Source organism: Zosterops lateralis, assembly GCF_965231275.1.
Source record: "Zosterops lateralis genome assembly, chromosome: 13".
Classification (NCBI taxonomy): domain Eukaryota; kingdom Metazoa; phylum Chordata; class Aves; order Passeriformes; family Zosteropidae; genus Zosterops; species Zosterops lateralis.
Genome location: NC_139773.1, coordinates 5,143,306 through 5,161,135, shown reverse-complemented (window position 1 = coordinate 5,161,135; position 17,830 = coordinate 5,143,306). Strand labels below are relative to the sequence as shown.

At 41.2% G+C, this 17,830-nt stretch overlaps 1 protein-coding gene across 3 annotated transcripts in view; it reads right to left on the bottom strand.

Moving 5' to 3' along the window:
- Positions 1-15,547: 15,547 nt before the first annotated feature.
- Positions 15,548-17,830, bottom strand: part of OTUD7A (OTU deubiquitinase 7A) — a 98,834-nt gene continuing 96,551 nt past the window's right edge. For 2 of the 3 annotated variants that reach the window (XM_083871188.1, XM_083871187.1), the window contains exon 17: positions 15,548-17,203. In XM_083871188.1, coding sequence (XP_083727314.1) covers positions 15,770-17,203 — 1,434 coding nt within the window. In that variant the 3' untranslated portion in view covers positions 15,548-15,769. The remainder of the gene's footprint in view (positions 17,204-17,830) is intronic. The other variant, XM_083871189.1, reaches the window with a different exon arrangement.

Below are 17,830 nucleotides of genomic sequence, written 5' to 3'. Positions count from 1 at the left end.
TTCAAGGAACAACATTCATGGCGTGCTTTGCTAGTTGACTGCAAGAGATTAAAATGACATAAATATAAATATGCAGTCAATAGAAAGAGATAGAAAAGTGTGAGAAGACGAAGACTGAAATAAAAATGAGGTGAGGACAATGAGACAAGTGTTTGTAGCAGCTGACAAGAAAGGCTTGTGCAGCACCAGCATATGTGTGGGTCTTCTCACAGAATTTCAGAGCAAGCAAGCAAGGCAGCACCTCTCGAGATGAGCAGAAAGGGCAGAATGTTTTCCAAGAGCAGCAGAGAAGCTAAGTCAAGCAATAGTTGAGGCAGGCAAGCACTTGTATTTAGCCAGCTACACTGCATTGCTGGCACAGCCAAGAGGATAAAGAGAAAGGGAGGAAGTATCTGAATAGATTTCTCAATGCATGCAGCAGAAAAAGGATGGAGTCTGCATGCCCAGATACGTGAGCAGCGAGGGGGGAAGAGAGAAGCATGACTGACCACAGGCTTTGGGGCAGATTTGTGCTTTGGGGAACTCAGAGAACAAGATTGTGTTAAATAAGTCATAAAAAAAAAAAAAGAAAAAAAAACAAGATAAGAAAAGTGACACGAGAAAACCTGAGGAGTGTTATAGGCAAGAACAGGCCTCAAAGGTCTGCTAACAAAACCAAACCACTGAGCTTAGTCATAGCTCTACCTCACCAAGAGAAAACAGCCTGAGAGTATAATTGCTACCTCATCATAATTGTAAATAAAGGATCAACCTGTCCCACCTGGTTGGCACTGGCAGGAGTTAGATTTAATCTTTGGCTCCTGCTGGCTGAAACAAATATTCAATCAAAAAGGAGGGGTTGGCACCAGGGGCTGGACTAAGGGAGGCTCCAGGATGCTGTTGCTGCCAGGTTTCTGCTGAGCTGATGTTTCTTCTCTGCATCACTGGATGATCGTGCCTGGCTGAGCACAGCACAGCAGGTCTGGGCCTGCAGCACTAGGACCCACAGGGGATACTCCAAAGGATCCCAAAGGTTCCTAGAGCCCAGGCTGGCTTGTTCAGAGCCAGCCTCCACAAGGCATACCAGAGGAAAGGTGTGGTATTGCCAAGCTGGTGGATATGAGGACACCATTGAGAAAAAAAGGCCCAGCTGAAGGACACAAGAGATGGTGCTGGTTAGAGACTTTGATGTGTGTGGCAGCCCAGAAAGAGGGATGAGATGAGCCAGTGTGAGATACAGATGAGAGGTCCAATAAATAGGGAAGGTAAGTTAAAGAGGGGGAAGATAAGTATAGAAAAATGAGAAAGGAGTAGAGGCTAGGGAAGTTTGATGTAATTTTCTAGAGACAAAAGGTCTAAGGTGTGAAATCCTAAGAGGGTTCTAAAGAAAGAAGTAAAGTAGCTCATGTGGTAGCAATTCCAGCAGAGAGAAGGTGAGGCATGTCAGTGTGTGATAAACAGAGCTGTGTGTCTTTAAGAGGCTAATGTTTGTGTTTTCCCATGCTCTTCTATTGTGGAATTAACTTTCTGAGTCACTTCTCTGATCCTGGAGACAAACTGAACAGACACAAAACATAACAAAACACAATAGCAACGGGAAGAGAGAAATTCCTCCCTCCCCCTTCCACCACACACACATTTTATGTCAGTGATCTGAATGCACTCAAAGCCTCAGAGTGGAAGAGAAGGAAGGTAAAGACTGGCAGTGGTTTTTGGTACACAGTCTTTGAAACAAACTCACCTTCTCCACCACTGCATAAACAGTTAAAACACAAAAGCCACACTTCCCCAGTCTGTTACTTTTAAAAGTTATCCAGCCTCTTTGGTCAAAGTCTTAGCTTCCAGATTTTGCACAGACTGCAACAGGAATTTGCTAGCTTTTTTTAAACTTCAAAGCCTTGCACTTCAAAGACCCTGCATTTTTCTTCTCAAGCCTCATGCCCCACCCTTTGCAAAAAAGATGTCAGTTTGGGACTCTCAAAATGCCACACTTGGAAGCTCAGATACGTTTAAGAATCAACATCAGAACTACCATCTGCCCAGAGGGGAGTAATGAGATGGGCACACCCACAAGTGGCTGGCCCCAAACCCAGGCTGTATCACGACTTCCTACACCAAAACACAGAATCATCACTCCTCTGAGCCGAGTCTGGGAACCAACTCAAAGCCTTTGAAATTATCCGTGAAGTTGCAAGGCCTTGCAGGTTCGGTTTAACTTCCAAGCCTTTTGTTGACTTTGGAAGTCATAAAACAAATCCCAAGATTTCCCTCTCTGGGGTTGCTGTACAGACTGTGTTTGCAGCCTGCTGGGAGGAACAGGATGACTTGACAGGAAGAAGAAAGAAGAAAGTTGCGTTCAGGAATGCCGTCCCTCCTCTGCTGCCAGCTCCCAGGGCCAGCCAAGGGAGACACCCGTGCTCCAGGCACAGCAGCTTGGCAGATCCCTCAAAAGAAATGACCCACACACACCTTCCTCCCTGCATGAGAGGAGCCGCTCTCGGGGCGGAGAGTTTGAAGGCAGCCACACACTCCCCAGCTTTTGTAACCTCCCCAGAAGACTGGGTAGGGGATGGCTTCCCCTTAACCTGCCCTTGCAGGCAGCTGTACTGATTAACTGGGTGAGCAAATAAGAGGCAAGCCTGGAAACTGGAACCTGGTGCAGGGTGGGTCTGCACAAACAACAAGACTGGATGAATAAATCAGGTCTGGCTGTTGGCTTCCCTGCAAGAAACCTTTCATTAAGGCTCCACTGGATATTTTTGGACCCCAGCTGTCTATTTTTAGGAGGGATAATTAATGCTGAAGGAAATAAGGAAAAAAATAAAGTTTAAAGTCCAGGAATGGAAAATTTGTTATTCTCCACAAAATCACTATGATTAAGGAGATCTAAAACGGAAGGGTTGTATTTCAGGAGTAAAAATATGCTACAAGTTGCTGAAAAAATTGCATGTTATATGGTGTTTGCTAAGAGAGGGGAAGTTTTTCAAGGAGACAGCACTTCACCACTTAACTGCTATTAAATAGGAGTAAAGGCACAGCTGAATGGCCAGCTTCAAATCACAGCTGTGCTGTGGCTGTGTTTTTGGCTGGCTCTGTGCTGTGCTTAGGCTCCCTCTTCTCTGGGTGTTGTGATCTGGCTTTGGGAGGCCCAACTGGGACCTGTGAACATGCCCAGGCCTGTACATGAAGTAACACAGTGAAAGAAAAATCACAACCAAGCTATGCAGCACCCTCACCAGGTCCTTCAAATAATCTGCCTGAAGTACAGAGTGACTGCAAGGCCAGAAAAGTGGCTTTATGAACTGAGATAGGAGATTCTTGGGGAAAAAACCCCACCCTATTGGTTACAGGAGCTGAAATATGATGGACAATGTGTGCGATGCTTTCAAGATTCTGCTGTTTTACTGATGCCAATGATTTTTACAGCTGACATAGGCTTCTACCAGTGTTTGTGTACCATAGAAGAAAAAAGCTTTTTTCCTGGGTCATCTTCTGTATGCTCACATCCCACTGCACTCCAAGCAGCAGCTGCTTTCCAGCAGGGCCTCTGTCTGTCTGCTCAGCCTCTTCTGCACAGCACCTTGCAACCAACACACTCAGGGATGGCATCCTTGCTCTCTTCCAAGGGAAAAATCTGGCTCCCTACTATCCTATTGCAATCTACATGCACTGTTACATACACTAATCTTTATACTATAGGAGTCACCTCAATCTGGGCTGAGCCCAGCTTGTAAATTCCTGACAGCATGGGGAACATTTGTGTGAGACACAAGGGAACAGGTGAAGGGGCAGCAGTCAGGATCTAAAGCTGTGCCTTCCTTTGCGGTGCCTCTAAAAAGATTTGGGGAGTATCAGGCAAAAATGATCTGCCATTTCCTGTGAGCATGACTGTGATCTAGGAAGGGCTGTTGCTAGGAAAATCCCTGGGAATTATTCAGTATTATTCGTAATCATACCTTTCCTGCCTGATGAAAACTTGCCCTCATGTCTCCAGTTACACAAAATCTCTTTGCAAACATGCTGGATGAGGATCTGTTTATTTTTGAGCTCAGGGAGGTAAATGTCATTTCCCACAAATGAGACAGAACAATTGAAAGAATGAGGACATACTACAGTGTATCTTTTCTAATGAACAATATTTCAAATTTTAAAAAGGTTTGCACATGTGACAGGGTAATGAGCATTTCAGCTACTTGGGTGTTACCCACATTTTAATCAGAAGCACTATACATAAATGTGATGCTGCTGCATTTATATTTTGTATTTGGCTTCAATTATTTTTGATAATAAAGTATGACAGCCATATTGTCCACAAAGCTTAGAAGCCCAGATTTATGAGATGTTTATGCCATAGCTAATGAGCTCCTGGCTTCTCTGATAATTTCCTCAAAAAGCAAGAGTCACTGTGAAGAACAGAAGCCAAAGGCAAAGCAGACTGGCTGCAGTACAGGTTTTATCAGTTATGGAGATACACAGCCTGCCATGACTGTGCAGATCTAAGGCAGAGGCACTTCAAACACCTCACAGGCCATCAGACAGCCACAGACTGAACTGGGAAATGAGCTTGGTGTGTTCATCCAGCCCTCGGGTGACAATGACCAAACAGCAGCCACTACCATCCCACATCTGTGGATTCCACACAGGGACACTGACAGCTGACATGAACATGGGTGTTTTCCTCCATGGCTACATTCTGCTCCACAGAAAAGATCCAGATGCTGTAGCAGAAACAGTGCTGTCTATGAACACAGCCCTGCTTAAAAACCATCTTCCTTCTTGGATGTGTCCCGCTCTCTCAACCCCACAAATTCTTTAGTTCTAAAGGCAAATTTATAGCACGCTTGGTAACACATTAGCCAGCCTTCTGGAAACTGTTTGTTACTGTATTCAAACCCAGCTAGCACCTAGAAATTCTGGAAAATTATCAGAATAAGTAATGGGTCAGCTTGTTTTTTTACTTACTAATTAAAATGTATTAATTACTGGGTCCTTCACTAGACATTGCCACTTGCTCCACCACCTTCCTCCTCAAAAAAATCCAAGTTTTTTGTCATAATTGCAGATGAGGTCTAGGGTCTAATGTCACATTTCAAAGAAACTTGACTATACCATGACTTACAGGCTGTTGAATGTTGTGAAGAGGAGTGGATGCTTGCATCTGCCATCCTTCCATTCCAGTCTCTCCAACAGTTTTCAGCCTTTGCAGGCATCCTGAAGATGAGTTCCTGTAGAATGAAGAAAGTCAATTCAGTGTCATTCTGCACAGCACTGAGACATCTGGCTTTTCTGTTCAGATGGTTCTGTGACCTTCTTGAGTGAACACAGTGAATTAACACTTTTCTGTGCAGAAAGACAGTATCTTGCAAGCATGAGATGGGGCACAGCAGAGGGAGGGCAGAAATCCTTTAGGAATTTCTCCAGCTCAAGGAACTCAAGTAACTGCTTTGTGCCTTTACTCCATCGAACAGATTTCTCTTATGTTGCAAATAGCTAAACATTTGGGTCAATAGTATGGTTACAGGAATAATAATAATTTTTTTTTTTTTTCCCCTTGGTCTTATATTCACAGAGCTGTGTGAGTTTTGATTAGCTGTTTAGCAGTCCATTATGTGCCAGAGTAGCCCTCTAAGTCCTTCTCCTTGAAGAGGCCTTCATCATCGCTCCTAGGAGGCACGAGGCTGGCATGTCAGCCACAGCTCCTACTTCCATTTCAGGATCCTTTTGCTCCTTTAAGTTCTTTACTCAAGCTACCCTTGGCCTTTTTCCTTCCATGATTGCCCTCAAGGGGCAGCCCCTGCAATGCCCTCTCCATTTCCAGTGTGTCCCTGACCTGGGTAACTGTGACACAGACACTTTTCAATGGTGCAATTCCATTGTCACCATTTCTGATGTGCACTGGAATTAGGCAGGAGAGAACCAGCCCCTACAACAGGCAAGAGAAACAAAATCTTTCCCACAGGACTTGTACTTGCTCTTGATCTGAGGTTTATAGCAAGTATATTGCTTGAACTACTTGGGCTTTGTTTCCCCTGAAGTAACAGTATTAACAGCTTGATTTCAGCAAGGTATCCAAGCTAGGTGGAGTTTTGGGAAAAGGGCCTCAATTTGTTATTTAAATGCACTTTATGGCAGCAGCACACGAGGTTGTGCTGAGCCAACTCTCCCTCCAGGTTTGCAGCAGCCCCTTGTCCTTTTCCCTGCTTTGGGGTCTGCCCAGCATCACCCTGAGAGAGCACACAGAAAACACAAACAAGAATTCAAGCAAACAGGTACTTTAGAAATAAGTTAATTTTATTGAATAGGCATTGTAGCTTCTCTCAGATTCAAATAATGGAGAAGCCAATTCACACAGATTACAGAGCTATCAGTTACTTTGAGTAATCTTTCATAAAAGAAAGAAATTAAATACAGTTCTGCTATAAAAAGTGCGACAGTTATAACTGGAAGTTTTTCAAAACAAAAGCAAGTTTTACTACCTATTGCAAAAATTGGTTTAGTGCTTTAATACTTTACAAAGTAACAATCCAACTGCTAAAAACAGCTCTTACACATCATCTTTGTCAAAGTATGGATCAGATTAAAAATGACATTTAATTTGAATGAAAACTGCATGTAGAAAAGGTTCTCAAGAACTCACATTTTTCACAACAAGAAATATTCTTTATTCTTTAATGTTAATTAATGTTCCTGTTTCTTTTGAACAGTGGATTTAAACAATATGGCAGTAAGCTAAAAAATGATCAACTGTTTTCTTTTGCAGACAAAGGTGACTGCAACCAATTGTGTAAATTATAAATAGGGAGGGGAAATGGCAAAAGATAAATTCATTGCTTTTTGCATGAAAATGATCAAACAAGAAACCTGAAAAGTAATTTCAGCTTTAAATAAATTTCTGTAATTTCTATGACACAGTTTATTGAAAGCCTAAATCAATATTTGCTAAAAGAGTATGAACTTATAGAAGGCAACAAGAAACTCAGACTCTGAAAAATGAGAAGAGTGGTAAGACTATGAAGAAGTTGAATTCTCAGCCAACCAAAATCAATAAGACTTTATTCCTTATTAACATTTTTTAAGCCCCAGCTAGAGCCAACTTTCTTTGAAATAGACTTCAAGTACAAATACATTTATTGTACATTTCTATGGGTTACAAATGCTGAGTTTGCCAGTTTATTAGATAGAGTCACATTACCAGTCCTCACATTTTAAACTTTATATAATTAGCTTTGGTTAGAATTGAACAGAGATTCTCAGTTAATGAGTAAAAAAACTTCTCTAAGCCAAGGGTCTGACATCTGTTACTTTAATTCTTGTTTGGTAAACAAGCCACTCTATATGCAACCTGAACTGAGAAAGCCAAATCTTCTTTATTGGAAAATCTACCACAGCCTTTAAGGACATAGAGCTTTAGAATTTGTCTAAGAAAGTAGAAGATAAAAAAACCCAGTTAGCAATAAGAAAAAAAAGATGTACAAAAAATTGGGGGGTGTGGGGGGGAGCATATTATACAATAGCAACAGCAGAGTTATGATGAATTAACTACATACACCTTTTGTATCTAATTCTTCAGACTGTCCTTCAAGCTTTGCCCATGTCTGAGAGGCATTGGGGTTTAACACCACAAAGTGTACCAAATGGCAGAAGTGCATGTAAACAGCAGTGATACTTTCAATGGTTCATTCAACTTTTTCCATACAAAAACATTAGTCACAAGAATCAATTAGGAAGAACAAGGCCTCCCAAGGAGAACAAAATCTTTCAGCCCCACAAGAGACAACTTCAAGACATTATGAAAAGTTCAATAACAATAATAACATAACAACATTTTATGTCTTAAAATTGAATGCAAAGTAAAACCCGAGATGGATTCCAAAAACAAAACAAGAGCTTTATGGAGATTTTAAAAACTGCTCCCTAGCTGAATCATGCTAAACATTACAAATACAGGAGTTAGAGTCTAAGAGCAATGGGTTTGGAAAAGACACAGAAGTAATTGCTCCTCCCCAGGAAAGAGCACAAACCTAATCTCAGTCATTGGGATGAAGTTTTGTACAAAGCTGTCAAAGCTGGCCTAGAACATCGTGGTTGGGAACTCACAGCTGTGTAGGCCTATGTGGCTAATTTCATCCATTATTTAGTCTAGGCCTAAATCCTGTTTGTTCTCCTTGGTTATGGTGAGTGGGCAGAGTTGGGCACCATGTGCATGCAAAGCTCTCTGATGGCTCAGAGAGAAAAGCATTTCTGTACCGTACACACACTGGGCATTATACAAAGACTGTATTTACAGTACTTGGAATCTGGAGCAAATAAACAATAAAACCATTGCTTCATTTCTGTTAGTATTAAAAGTGCACACAATTTGCAAAGTTGAGAGATGAGAGCGCTTCTGTCACGCCCACATGGCTGTGTTTCAATTGATACCTGATAGCAAAGCCCATTGGAAGGAGATGAGGGGCATTCTCTGAGCCCGAAATGCCACATTATGCTGCTGCATCTCCTGCATATTTTAACCAAAAAAATGGGGAAGAGGCTTTTTGTTAGTCAAACCTGGAAGCAAATGGCAGCAAGGCAGTGCTCCACTTCATCTTTACTACAGAGACATTGTTCAGACACCACGGGCCACAGAATGAACTACATCTGTGTTAAAGGCAAGAACCATCCATGCTGTTTTGGCTCTCCTGACATGCTGTCAGGATTCATCAGCAAAGGTTCTGTCCCAAGGGGTTCTAATTTTCCTCTGTGGCAAAGCAATTACATGGAATTTACCTATAAAGGTGGCTTTTACCTCTCAGCAGGGGAAGTGTAACTCTCTACACATTTATATAGATTCCACACAGAAATGAAGGAAGAACTGGATCATTAACATACAAGTTTAGTCTGTAAACTTCTCCCTCCTTCTTTTACTAAAGAAATGATGCTTGAAAAGGGCAAAATGGAAATGAAATACACAATGCACATGGGAGTTAGGCTTATTTAGTTCCAACATTGAATCATATTTTTGCAATCTCAGACGATTCTGCCACTAGAATTTGCCTTAAGAAGGGAAGAGAACTTCCTTTCCTCGTTTCTCCCCCAATAGCAAACCTCTGCAACAAAGTAAGAGGCTCCATTAGATGCAGAGATGAATGGCAAAAACATTTCTCTGTTTTCCCAGAATACAGGAAGATCTATAAAACATACAGTCTTGACAGGAAATAGGTTTTGATACATCTTAACTATTTTCCCCTGTTTTAGTATTTTGGTGCCCTGGTTATTTCACTAGCTATGATAATTTCTCTGTTTTTACTCCATCTCCTCTTTTGACAAAGGTTTCCTGACACGAACACTCATCAACCAATCACAATCTTTTAAAGAAAATTTTCTGTTCAGATGACAGGGTATTCAGATGAATATGTCCAGAGACACACAGACTACAGCAGGCTTGAGTGTTTTACAGTCATGGTTAAATGAGGAAGTAGGACAGAGGCTGCATCCAGTTAAGTGACTCTCAGTCCCTGGAGAGTCGTAATTTTAAGGCTGTTTGGAACATGGTGGCTTTTACCCACATGGCCTGTTCCACAGTGCAAATGTGCATCAGCCATTTCAATTCTCTTGGTACAGTACAGGCATTCAGGTAATGGGAGATAAACCATCAGAAAACAGCAATCAGAACAGAGTATTCACTTGAGAAGAATAACCCAACCAGACAAATAACAGGATCACGATACCCAAGGAAAAAATAAGGTCTTATTTCCCCACCCCAACAAGAGCCCCATTAAGAATGCAACAGTTAAACCATTGTATGGTGTTTTGGTACAAGGCAAGTCTCTCCATAGTCAAACAATCACTTAATGAATAAGCCCAACTATTGCTCACACATGGAAGATCACTGAAGCTAAAATGTAAATTCCATTGACTGAAAATACGTGTAGAGTGTTAATAAGGAAAAGACCTGAATATGTGCTGGAGTAACACTCAATTGATTTTCTGGAACCAAGAGGGAGCTTTTCTTCCCACACAAACTGATGCTCAGTACACCTTAAAACCAGCCTATTGATCAGGAGAAACCCAGATGCATGATCATCAGGCATCCAGATTTGAAAATTTTGGTTGCAGTAAATAACTTAATAGCAATTCTTAAACAAACAAACTAAACCACAAAGTTAGGGAATTTTTTTAAACTACACAGACTTCTAATTTAACATATGCATTAGTTTGTGATTTTTGTTTTTGCACAGTTCATCAGTAATTGACATGTACAGTACAAAGAACTATAAAGAAATAAACTCTGAACACTTCAATCTGCAAGAAGCTAATGCATATTTGATACATATTAAGAGGATGTATCTGCCAATTGGGGATGACATTTCTATGATCTGGAGTGATTTTTTTCCTCCAGATGCTAAATGATTGCATGGGTCATTCAGTCTTGATTTTCATTCTGAAGGAATAATAAATAGCTGATTCTCTTAAAAAAATAAAATAAAAGCAAAGGAATCCTGCTCCAATGGGTTCAGGGTGTATTATGAAAGTCCCAAGTCAATCAATATCTGTGCAGAAATGTTTCATTTGGTAAGGAAATTTTCCAGATGCATGTTTATTCAGAAGCTGCTTATAAAAGTGGCTATTGGAAAGGACTGGAAGAGAAGAATTAAATAGAGAGGAACAGTGTTGTACCAAAATATATAAAGAAAAATTTAAAGCTTTTCAATTAAAAAAAATCTGTATAATCAACTCACATTAGATACAGATGTGCACAACAGACAGAGCAGTTAGAAACAAGTACATTTACAAGGCTTTCTTTTCATGGTTAATTTCTACCAGCATTTCTGAAAGTAACCTACTAAAATGATGACCCTGTTTATAATAAAGGCGCAAAATATTGCTCTGTAGCATATTTTGAAAATAATATAAAAATAATTTCTATATTACAATTTAAACTTGGCTTGTAAAATTCCAACATAATACAGCCTTAAGTCTACAAATAGAACATACTTACAAACACATTTGTGTTGCTTTCCTCTCATTTTTAACAATATAATATTTTAGTCATATACACTGGAAATCCATGTGCAAATTAAAATAGGTATTAGTGTCTGTTATTGAAATAATTTCATTTCTATGCTATAGTTTGGTGATCCTCTGCATAAGCTGCCATTCCCTAAAACAAATACTCTTCAAATACACTGACAGAGACTTAAGATACACTAAGCTGAAAAGCCATCTACAATCAGCATCAGTTATTTTGCTTCTCTGGACTTAGGTTTATCTGAGATCATTGTGGTTTCTATCAACATATGGGTTTTCACCTGTGCAGAACACTCACAGTGTTACAAAGACCTTACTCCCTCACTAGCTTGTACTTTACTTTCATGCCCAGTGTGCAATATTTTACATGTCAATGAAGCACTTGTTTTAAGGCCCCCACTACCAATGGAATTCTGTCCACACACTGCAGAAGAAGCAAATGTAGACCAAAGAGGCCTAAGGCTTCTCTTTACTCCTCAGGCAGAATTCTCATCCATTGTCTCCTTGGCAGAGTAACAGCAACAGCCTGTGGGGAGCAGACACTGCCAAAGGCTCAGGCCTCGATCAAAACCACTTGTTCTTTAACACTTGCTGAAGTTTCTGAAGATAAGCTGCCTCCTTGCTGTCAGGAGACCGTTCACATTGGTGAAGGTGAGCACCAATGCAGCTGTTTGAGAACCGGGGAGGTGGAGGGCAGTGTTGTGTCAGCTCTGTGCTGTGCAGGGTTTGAGATCCACACGTCCATCACCCCAGCCCCGTGTGAGGAGGGGCCGGGCAGGCACCGCAGGGGGGTGTGACAGACCCTGGGCAGTGTCCTCAGAGCCCCCTGGGCCACTGCTCACACCTCAGCTCCACAAACACCACTGGAGGCTCCACTCCGCCTCCTCACACTTCCCAGGATACAAGCAACACTAAACTTTTCAAGTACTACATCTTTCTTTTACTGATGCTCCTTATGTTACCTTTGATTTAGGAAGAAGCAACTAATTGCTAAAGAAAGCTGGGACAATATTGTCATTGCATTTATAGAACAAAAGGTTCACCAACTGTTTCAAAATCCAAAATCTGAAGTTACTTTTGATAATCTACAAAACCTTCTTCTGAATGAGCTGCTTGTTAGCCACATGCTACAACTGACACCCACCTCTGAAAATATATTTGTAAACTCTAACAGTGGTTTATTAACTCTGTATAAATCATTTTAAATAAAACTTTAATATAAAGCATGACTGAAACCCATTATGTATCACAGATATCCTCTGTTACAAAAAGACTTTTGCATCAGAGTTTAGAACAAAGTTTAAAAAAATTGCATAATAGGTTTAAGCCTTTTTTAAATTAGAAAAGTTGCACATTCACACTTTAAAAGAATTCCAGCTTCCCCCAACCTAAATATCTCCTGGTGGTTTTGGATCCACTCTGGGAAGGTGTAGCCTACCCAGTATTTACTCTGTACTTCTGAAATCTGGACTACAGTGACAAATGTTGAATCACTATCAAGAAGAGAGGGGGGAAAAAGCACATACAAATTCAAAAATAGGTGTGTGCATTGCACACTTGGGCTAACAGAAGGAATGAGCAGGGTCCCTCCAAAGCAAAGCTGATTTCTCCACATCTGGGACACTCTGGGGGAACTCTGCAGCTCAGGAGGGTGTAGAGAACGTATCAGGCACAGGGCTGGGTGGCCTCTGGGCTGCAAACACCTCCAATTGTCAAGAAAAAAAACCCAAAAGAGCACTCAGAGATTAGCACACAGTACAACAGAAAAATACATAGGAAGATAATCACCTCTAGCATGTAGCTAAGGAATGACACAATGTCTTTCAGAGCTGGTGAATGCAACTCATGAGCAGTTGGGAAGTCTCTCTAAAAAAATAGGTAAATTTTTTTCTTCTATAGCTACAGTCTTCTTTTAATGGAACAACAGTTCTTCAGGAGAGGGCACAGCTTCTGCATGTTTGGTCTGTTTAATGACAGCTATGGCACAGCTGCCACAAATAGCTCAGAAATAAAATGTTTGAAGATAATTCTAAAAGAAAACAGTAATTAGAAAATTATTGAAAGATCCCAACAAAACGATTCTAAGGAAATGGGCGCAACTAAAAAGGGTTCTGTCAGTATTTCATACAACAGATATTTTAAAGTGAGCAATCCTGTAGAGGTAAATATTTATGGAAATATCTCAGTGTCCTGAGGATGATAATGAGCACTTGGTTTGGTATCCTAGCCAGACAAAACCGAATAGTTCTACAAAATAATCTAATGCACAAGTACAATGTATTCAATAATTCAGGACAGGGTAATTTACCTAAAGGCTGACCAATTGTAAATCTCTTTTATAAGATCTTAAAACATACTATAGAAACAAATCCTGTGAAAATGGGAAACAGCAAGATCTCATGGTAATTGCTTATTTTAACATATGTACTGCTTTTTTCCTCATTCAGAAAGGCTGTAACTCTTAAATACATGGGCTGGTGTGGTTTGCTGCTAATGTAATAGTTCTGAAACACAACTTTACACAGAAACAGAGTATCACACACTACTGCTACCCTAATGCCCTAAGAATTCTTAATATTTCTGTTTTATCCTGCCAGTTTTCTCAGTCTCAGCAGCACATACAATCAAGTATAATATTTAATTTCTTGTAACGTGGTCTGGCTTGTTTTAGCACAATTTGCAATCCCAGTTTTCTTTGACAATTAGAACTTAAATGTAATAATCACAACAGCAAAGCAAAACAGGACACTGCTTTCCAGTGTATGCAACAGGAGACACGGGATTCGGAAGGTGCTTACCTGAAGGACAGAAGTCACACGGATCTTTAAAAAATACCAACATTTCCCTTTCATGAAGGAATTCAAATTCAGTAAGGTTCAGTGTATGCTCAGTATACAGCAAGGAATATGAAGTACAGGTCTGGATTCATGGAACAGCTAACATGGCAAAGACCCTAACTTTTTATAGAAGTGACCAAGGGACTTATTTTGAAACCTCTCATTCAGCAGAAAAACCTAAAAATATGGTCAATTTTAAGTATGTGCTCAGTTCTACCAATTTGGGACACTGGAAAAAGCTCACGTGCTTTTTCTGAAAGCCAGGACAGAGCAGCAGAAGTTTGTGCCTTTTGTTTCAAAGGGGACTTCAGGCTTGGTTTCAGGGTTAATTAGGATTCACTGTATGCAACAATGCCACCCATGGCAAAAACTGAAATTGGGCTGCAGCAGGAAAATAATCAGAGACAAAGACTCTTTGGCAAAGAATCCTTCCTGTGTGGGCCTGTTATTCCCTAATGAGGAAGGCAGAACTCCCTTTCTGCACCTTGAGGTGGCAGAGTCAGCAGCTCTGAAGGCAGTACTTCACCTGTTATGCAAAATTAGCTCTCAAAATGAGCCACTGCTGACAAGGGTAAAAACACCAAAGAGCTCCTGTTACTGCATCCCGCCAGCTGATGGTGGAGGGGAGTAAACCCAGTCCTGTATCCCAGAAAACTTCCTCCTGTCATCCATCTCCTTCAACAGTATCTGCAGTGTCTGCTTTGCAGAAGGGTTTCTGTGAGCAAAGTTTTATTTTCCAAAGTATTGCAAACACTTACGTAAATATTTGGATCTCAGACTTGTGCAAATCTGTGCTGGGAGCTGCCATTCCTGCTGGAGGCATTTTACAGCCATCTGGGAGCCTCCCGGGGAGGAGATGACTCACTCCAGAAGACTTGAAAAGAGGTGGAGCCAACAGCCTTCAAGAAAGGCTCAAGTAGTTACATTTGCAATAATTATCACTCAATAATGTTCAGAAGGAATAAGTAAATAATGATTATGTTTGTGCACTAGCTAAGGGAACACATTGATGCAGTACATTGGTTTTGGCAAGCAGTTTGAGTCTAAAATGATCCTTAATTTCCTAGCTGGTCATCAATTTTTCCATTATCTAGTATTTTTTATATATATATTAATTTTATTGTAATATTACTTTGCATTTTAACATCAACGAAAATACTTCTGAAATTCAGGTGTGTAAAACTATACTGTGTGGGGGGCTTGGGGACATGAAGTCATATTGAATTTTCTTATAAAACCTGTTTAAAAACTCAGTGCAAGTAAAGGTGGCTCAAATCTACATTTTCTTTTTAAATGAAAATTTAGAAATAATTGGTGAGAACTTAAAATTAGGACAAGCTACAGCCCTCATGAATTCAGACCTTTCACTCCCATTTTTCCAGAATCATTCTATTCCAGACTGAAATATACAAATGTTAGTAGCAATGCAATATGCTGCCATGTCAAAAATGTGCATTATGCAAAATCACTACTCTCCTGAAAAAAAAAAGCTATGAAAAATTTAGGTTTTACTGAGGAAAAAAATACTCTCAATAATAGCCATATCATTTCAAATGTCTGCAAGGCAGATACTACCCTACTACAACACCACATCTTCACTAGTATGACTTTCCCCTATCATCCTACTACCTGAGTGATGTCAGTGTAAATTCAGGCACCATTAGTAAATTTTTGACCAAACATATACACAGCACTGACAAAGGAGTAAACAACCCTTCAGCTTACCAGTATATGTAAAAAAGACACTGACAAAATGGAAAATAATACTTTTTTTTTTATGATAACTTATTCCTATTATTTCCTCATTGCCCTGGAAAAGCGAAGAGCTAGACACTATTTACTCATCAATCCTTTATTCTTTTTTTAGGGATTCCTTTTACCGCAATCCAACACTGTTTACTTTGTAAGTAAGAAAATGGTAAAACTAAGTAGTCATGGAAGAATCCTCAATGCCTGTGTCCCTTGCTGTCCCTCTCCCTGCGCTTTAACTCCTCTTTGTAGCAGTAGGAACAGTAATTTTCAGTCTCAGGACGACCATAAAAGGAACAGTTCTCCTTCTTACAGCGGTTCTGCTGGATGGAATATATTGGGCAAACTGTGCTTCTGCCTTGGTTTTTGTCATTGTTCAGCCAGCTCTGAGGGGCGTCCTCGTCGGCGTACTCCAAGCAGTCTCTGATGTCCCCCGTGTTGAAGCCATTTGTGTAGGTCTGGGACTTGTGTTCGGCCGGCCGGGCGAAGCTCAGCGACTCCACCGTGTTCACCGTGCGCATCCCGGGCAGGCGCGCGGGGCTGTAGCTCTGCGAGGACAGCGACCTGTTCTGCTGGGGGTACGTGGCACAGGTCTTGAGGGTGCCCACCACTGGCTTGTAGGTATCGTCCTGGAAGCTCGATGGCTTGGAGTTGACGTCATGCAAATGGATGACACTCTGCCTTTGGACGGGGGGGGTATGGCTATAGTGGGCGGACACCGGGATGGGGCCGCTTTTCTTGGCACCGTTGCTGGGCGAAGAAAAGGCCCCGGGAGTGGGACTAGTGCGGTCTTTAAACTTTAAAACCAGTTGAGTTGTATGGCTTTGAGGCAAGACGGGTGATGCCCTATCCTGAGGAGATGGTTCTAATTTTTCTTTCGAAAATGTTTCTGGCTCCAGTTTCCTACTAGAGGAGCCATTCAGCGCAGCCTTTTTCTCAGCTTCCTTCCTTTTCTGTTCCTGCTCTGCATTGAAGCGCTCCTGGGCGCTGGTCAGGTAATAGCCGATCATCTCCTCGTGGAACTGATGCCTGTGACTGGTCAAGAGAAGGCCAGCAAAAATAAACTTTCGTTCACCCTGCATGGCAGCTCTCAAAATATTTAGGCTGAGTTTCACGTCTGTGCTGTACTTCCATGGGTCAGACTGCTTGTCAGAGAAAGGTTTAGTGTTCACCTTTTCAGTGGGGGAGCTGCTGGCTCTGTCAGTCGGAGATGGAGTGGTCTTTTCAGAGGGAGACGTGCTCGCAGACTGTCCAGATTCCTCTTTGCTCCCTTTGCGAGACTTGGACTTCTTCTCTTTGACTTTCTCTACAGTATCACCGTTTTTTCCATTCCCTGAATTGGCTTTGCTCATCTTCCCGTGCACCAGACCTCCAAGACCACCCATGTTCTTTTTCAGTTTAATTCCCAGGGTTTTACTGAGGCTTCCTATTTTATTGGCAACTGAATCCGTCCTGGTTTTGTCTTTATCTTTCCTTTGTTTGTCCTTTTCTTTTTCTTTCCCGTTTTTGCCATTATTGCCATTGGAATTACTACAGATGGAATCTCGGTCTGAGTCCATTGAGTCAGCCAGAGACTGCACGTCTTCTCCAGCAGAAGCTGTAGGGGATTCTGGTTGAGCCAAAGGGGCCTGCTATGGAAAAGGAATTATAATTAGATACAGCAAAATCCATTTTATACAGGAACTGGTGCAAAAATACCCACCCCAAATTCAATACAGATTTTGACACCAATTTTAAATATATTTTTTAATTTATGCACTGACATTTTCGACTGGTTTCATCACTAAATAAAGCTTTTCTGGCTGCGCTTACTATATATTTTGCTTGTTCCTACAGTAGCTTCTGGCTCATTTCAGGCACATTTGTAGAATAGAGGTCAGTCACTCAGAGGCTCTGTGAAAGTCAGTGCCTGAATCATGGGGGGAAGCGAGTCCCCTCCTGCCCCAGTGAGCCTGGACAGGGAGGATCAGCAGTGCAGGCTGTCCCTCAGCCCAGGGGAAAGGAGCTGGGGAGGATGTGATGGAAAGGGGAATGAGCTGCTGCTGAAAGCTCTGAGAGGGATACAACACACAAACCTGTGTGCAGCAGCATTTCAAAATTGATTATGTTCAAAACCCAGCTTATTTAAATTGACTTTTTATTTATTTAGGTCTCTGGTGCATGAAAATCAAAGGTACAATGCACTAGAGATAAACATCTCATCTGAAATATCAGACATTAAACTCAAGCTAGTAGGCTGAGGAATACAACCAGTCACA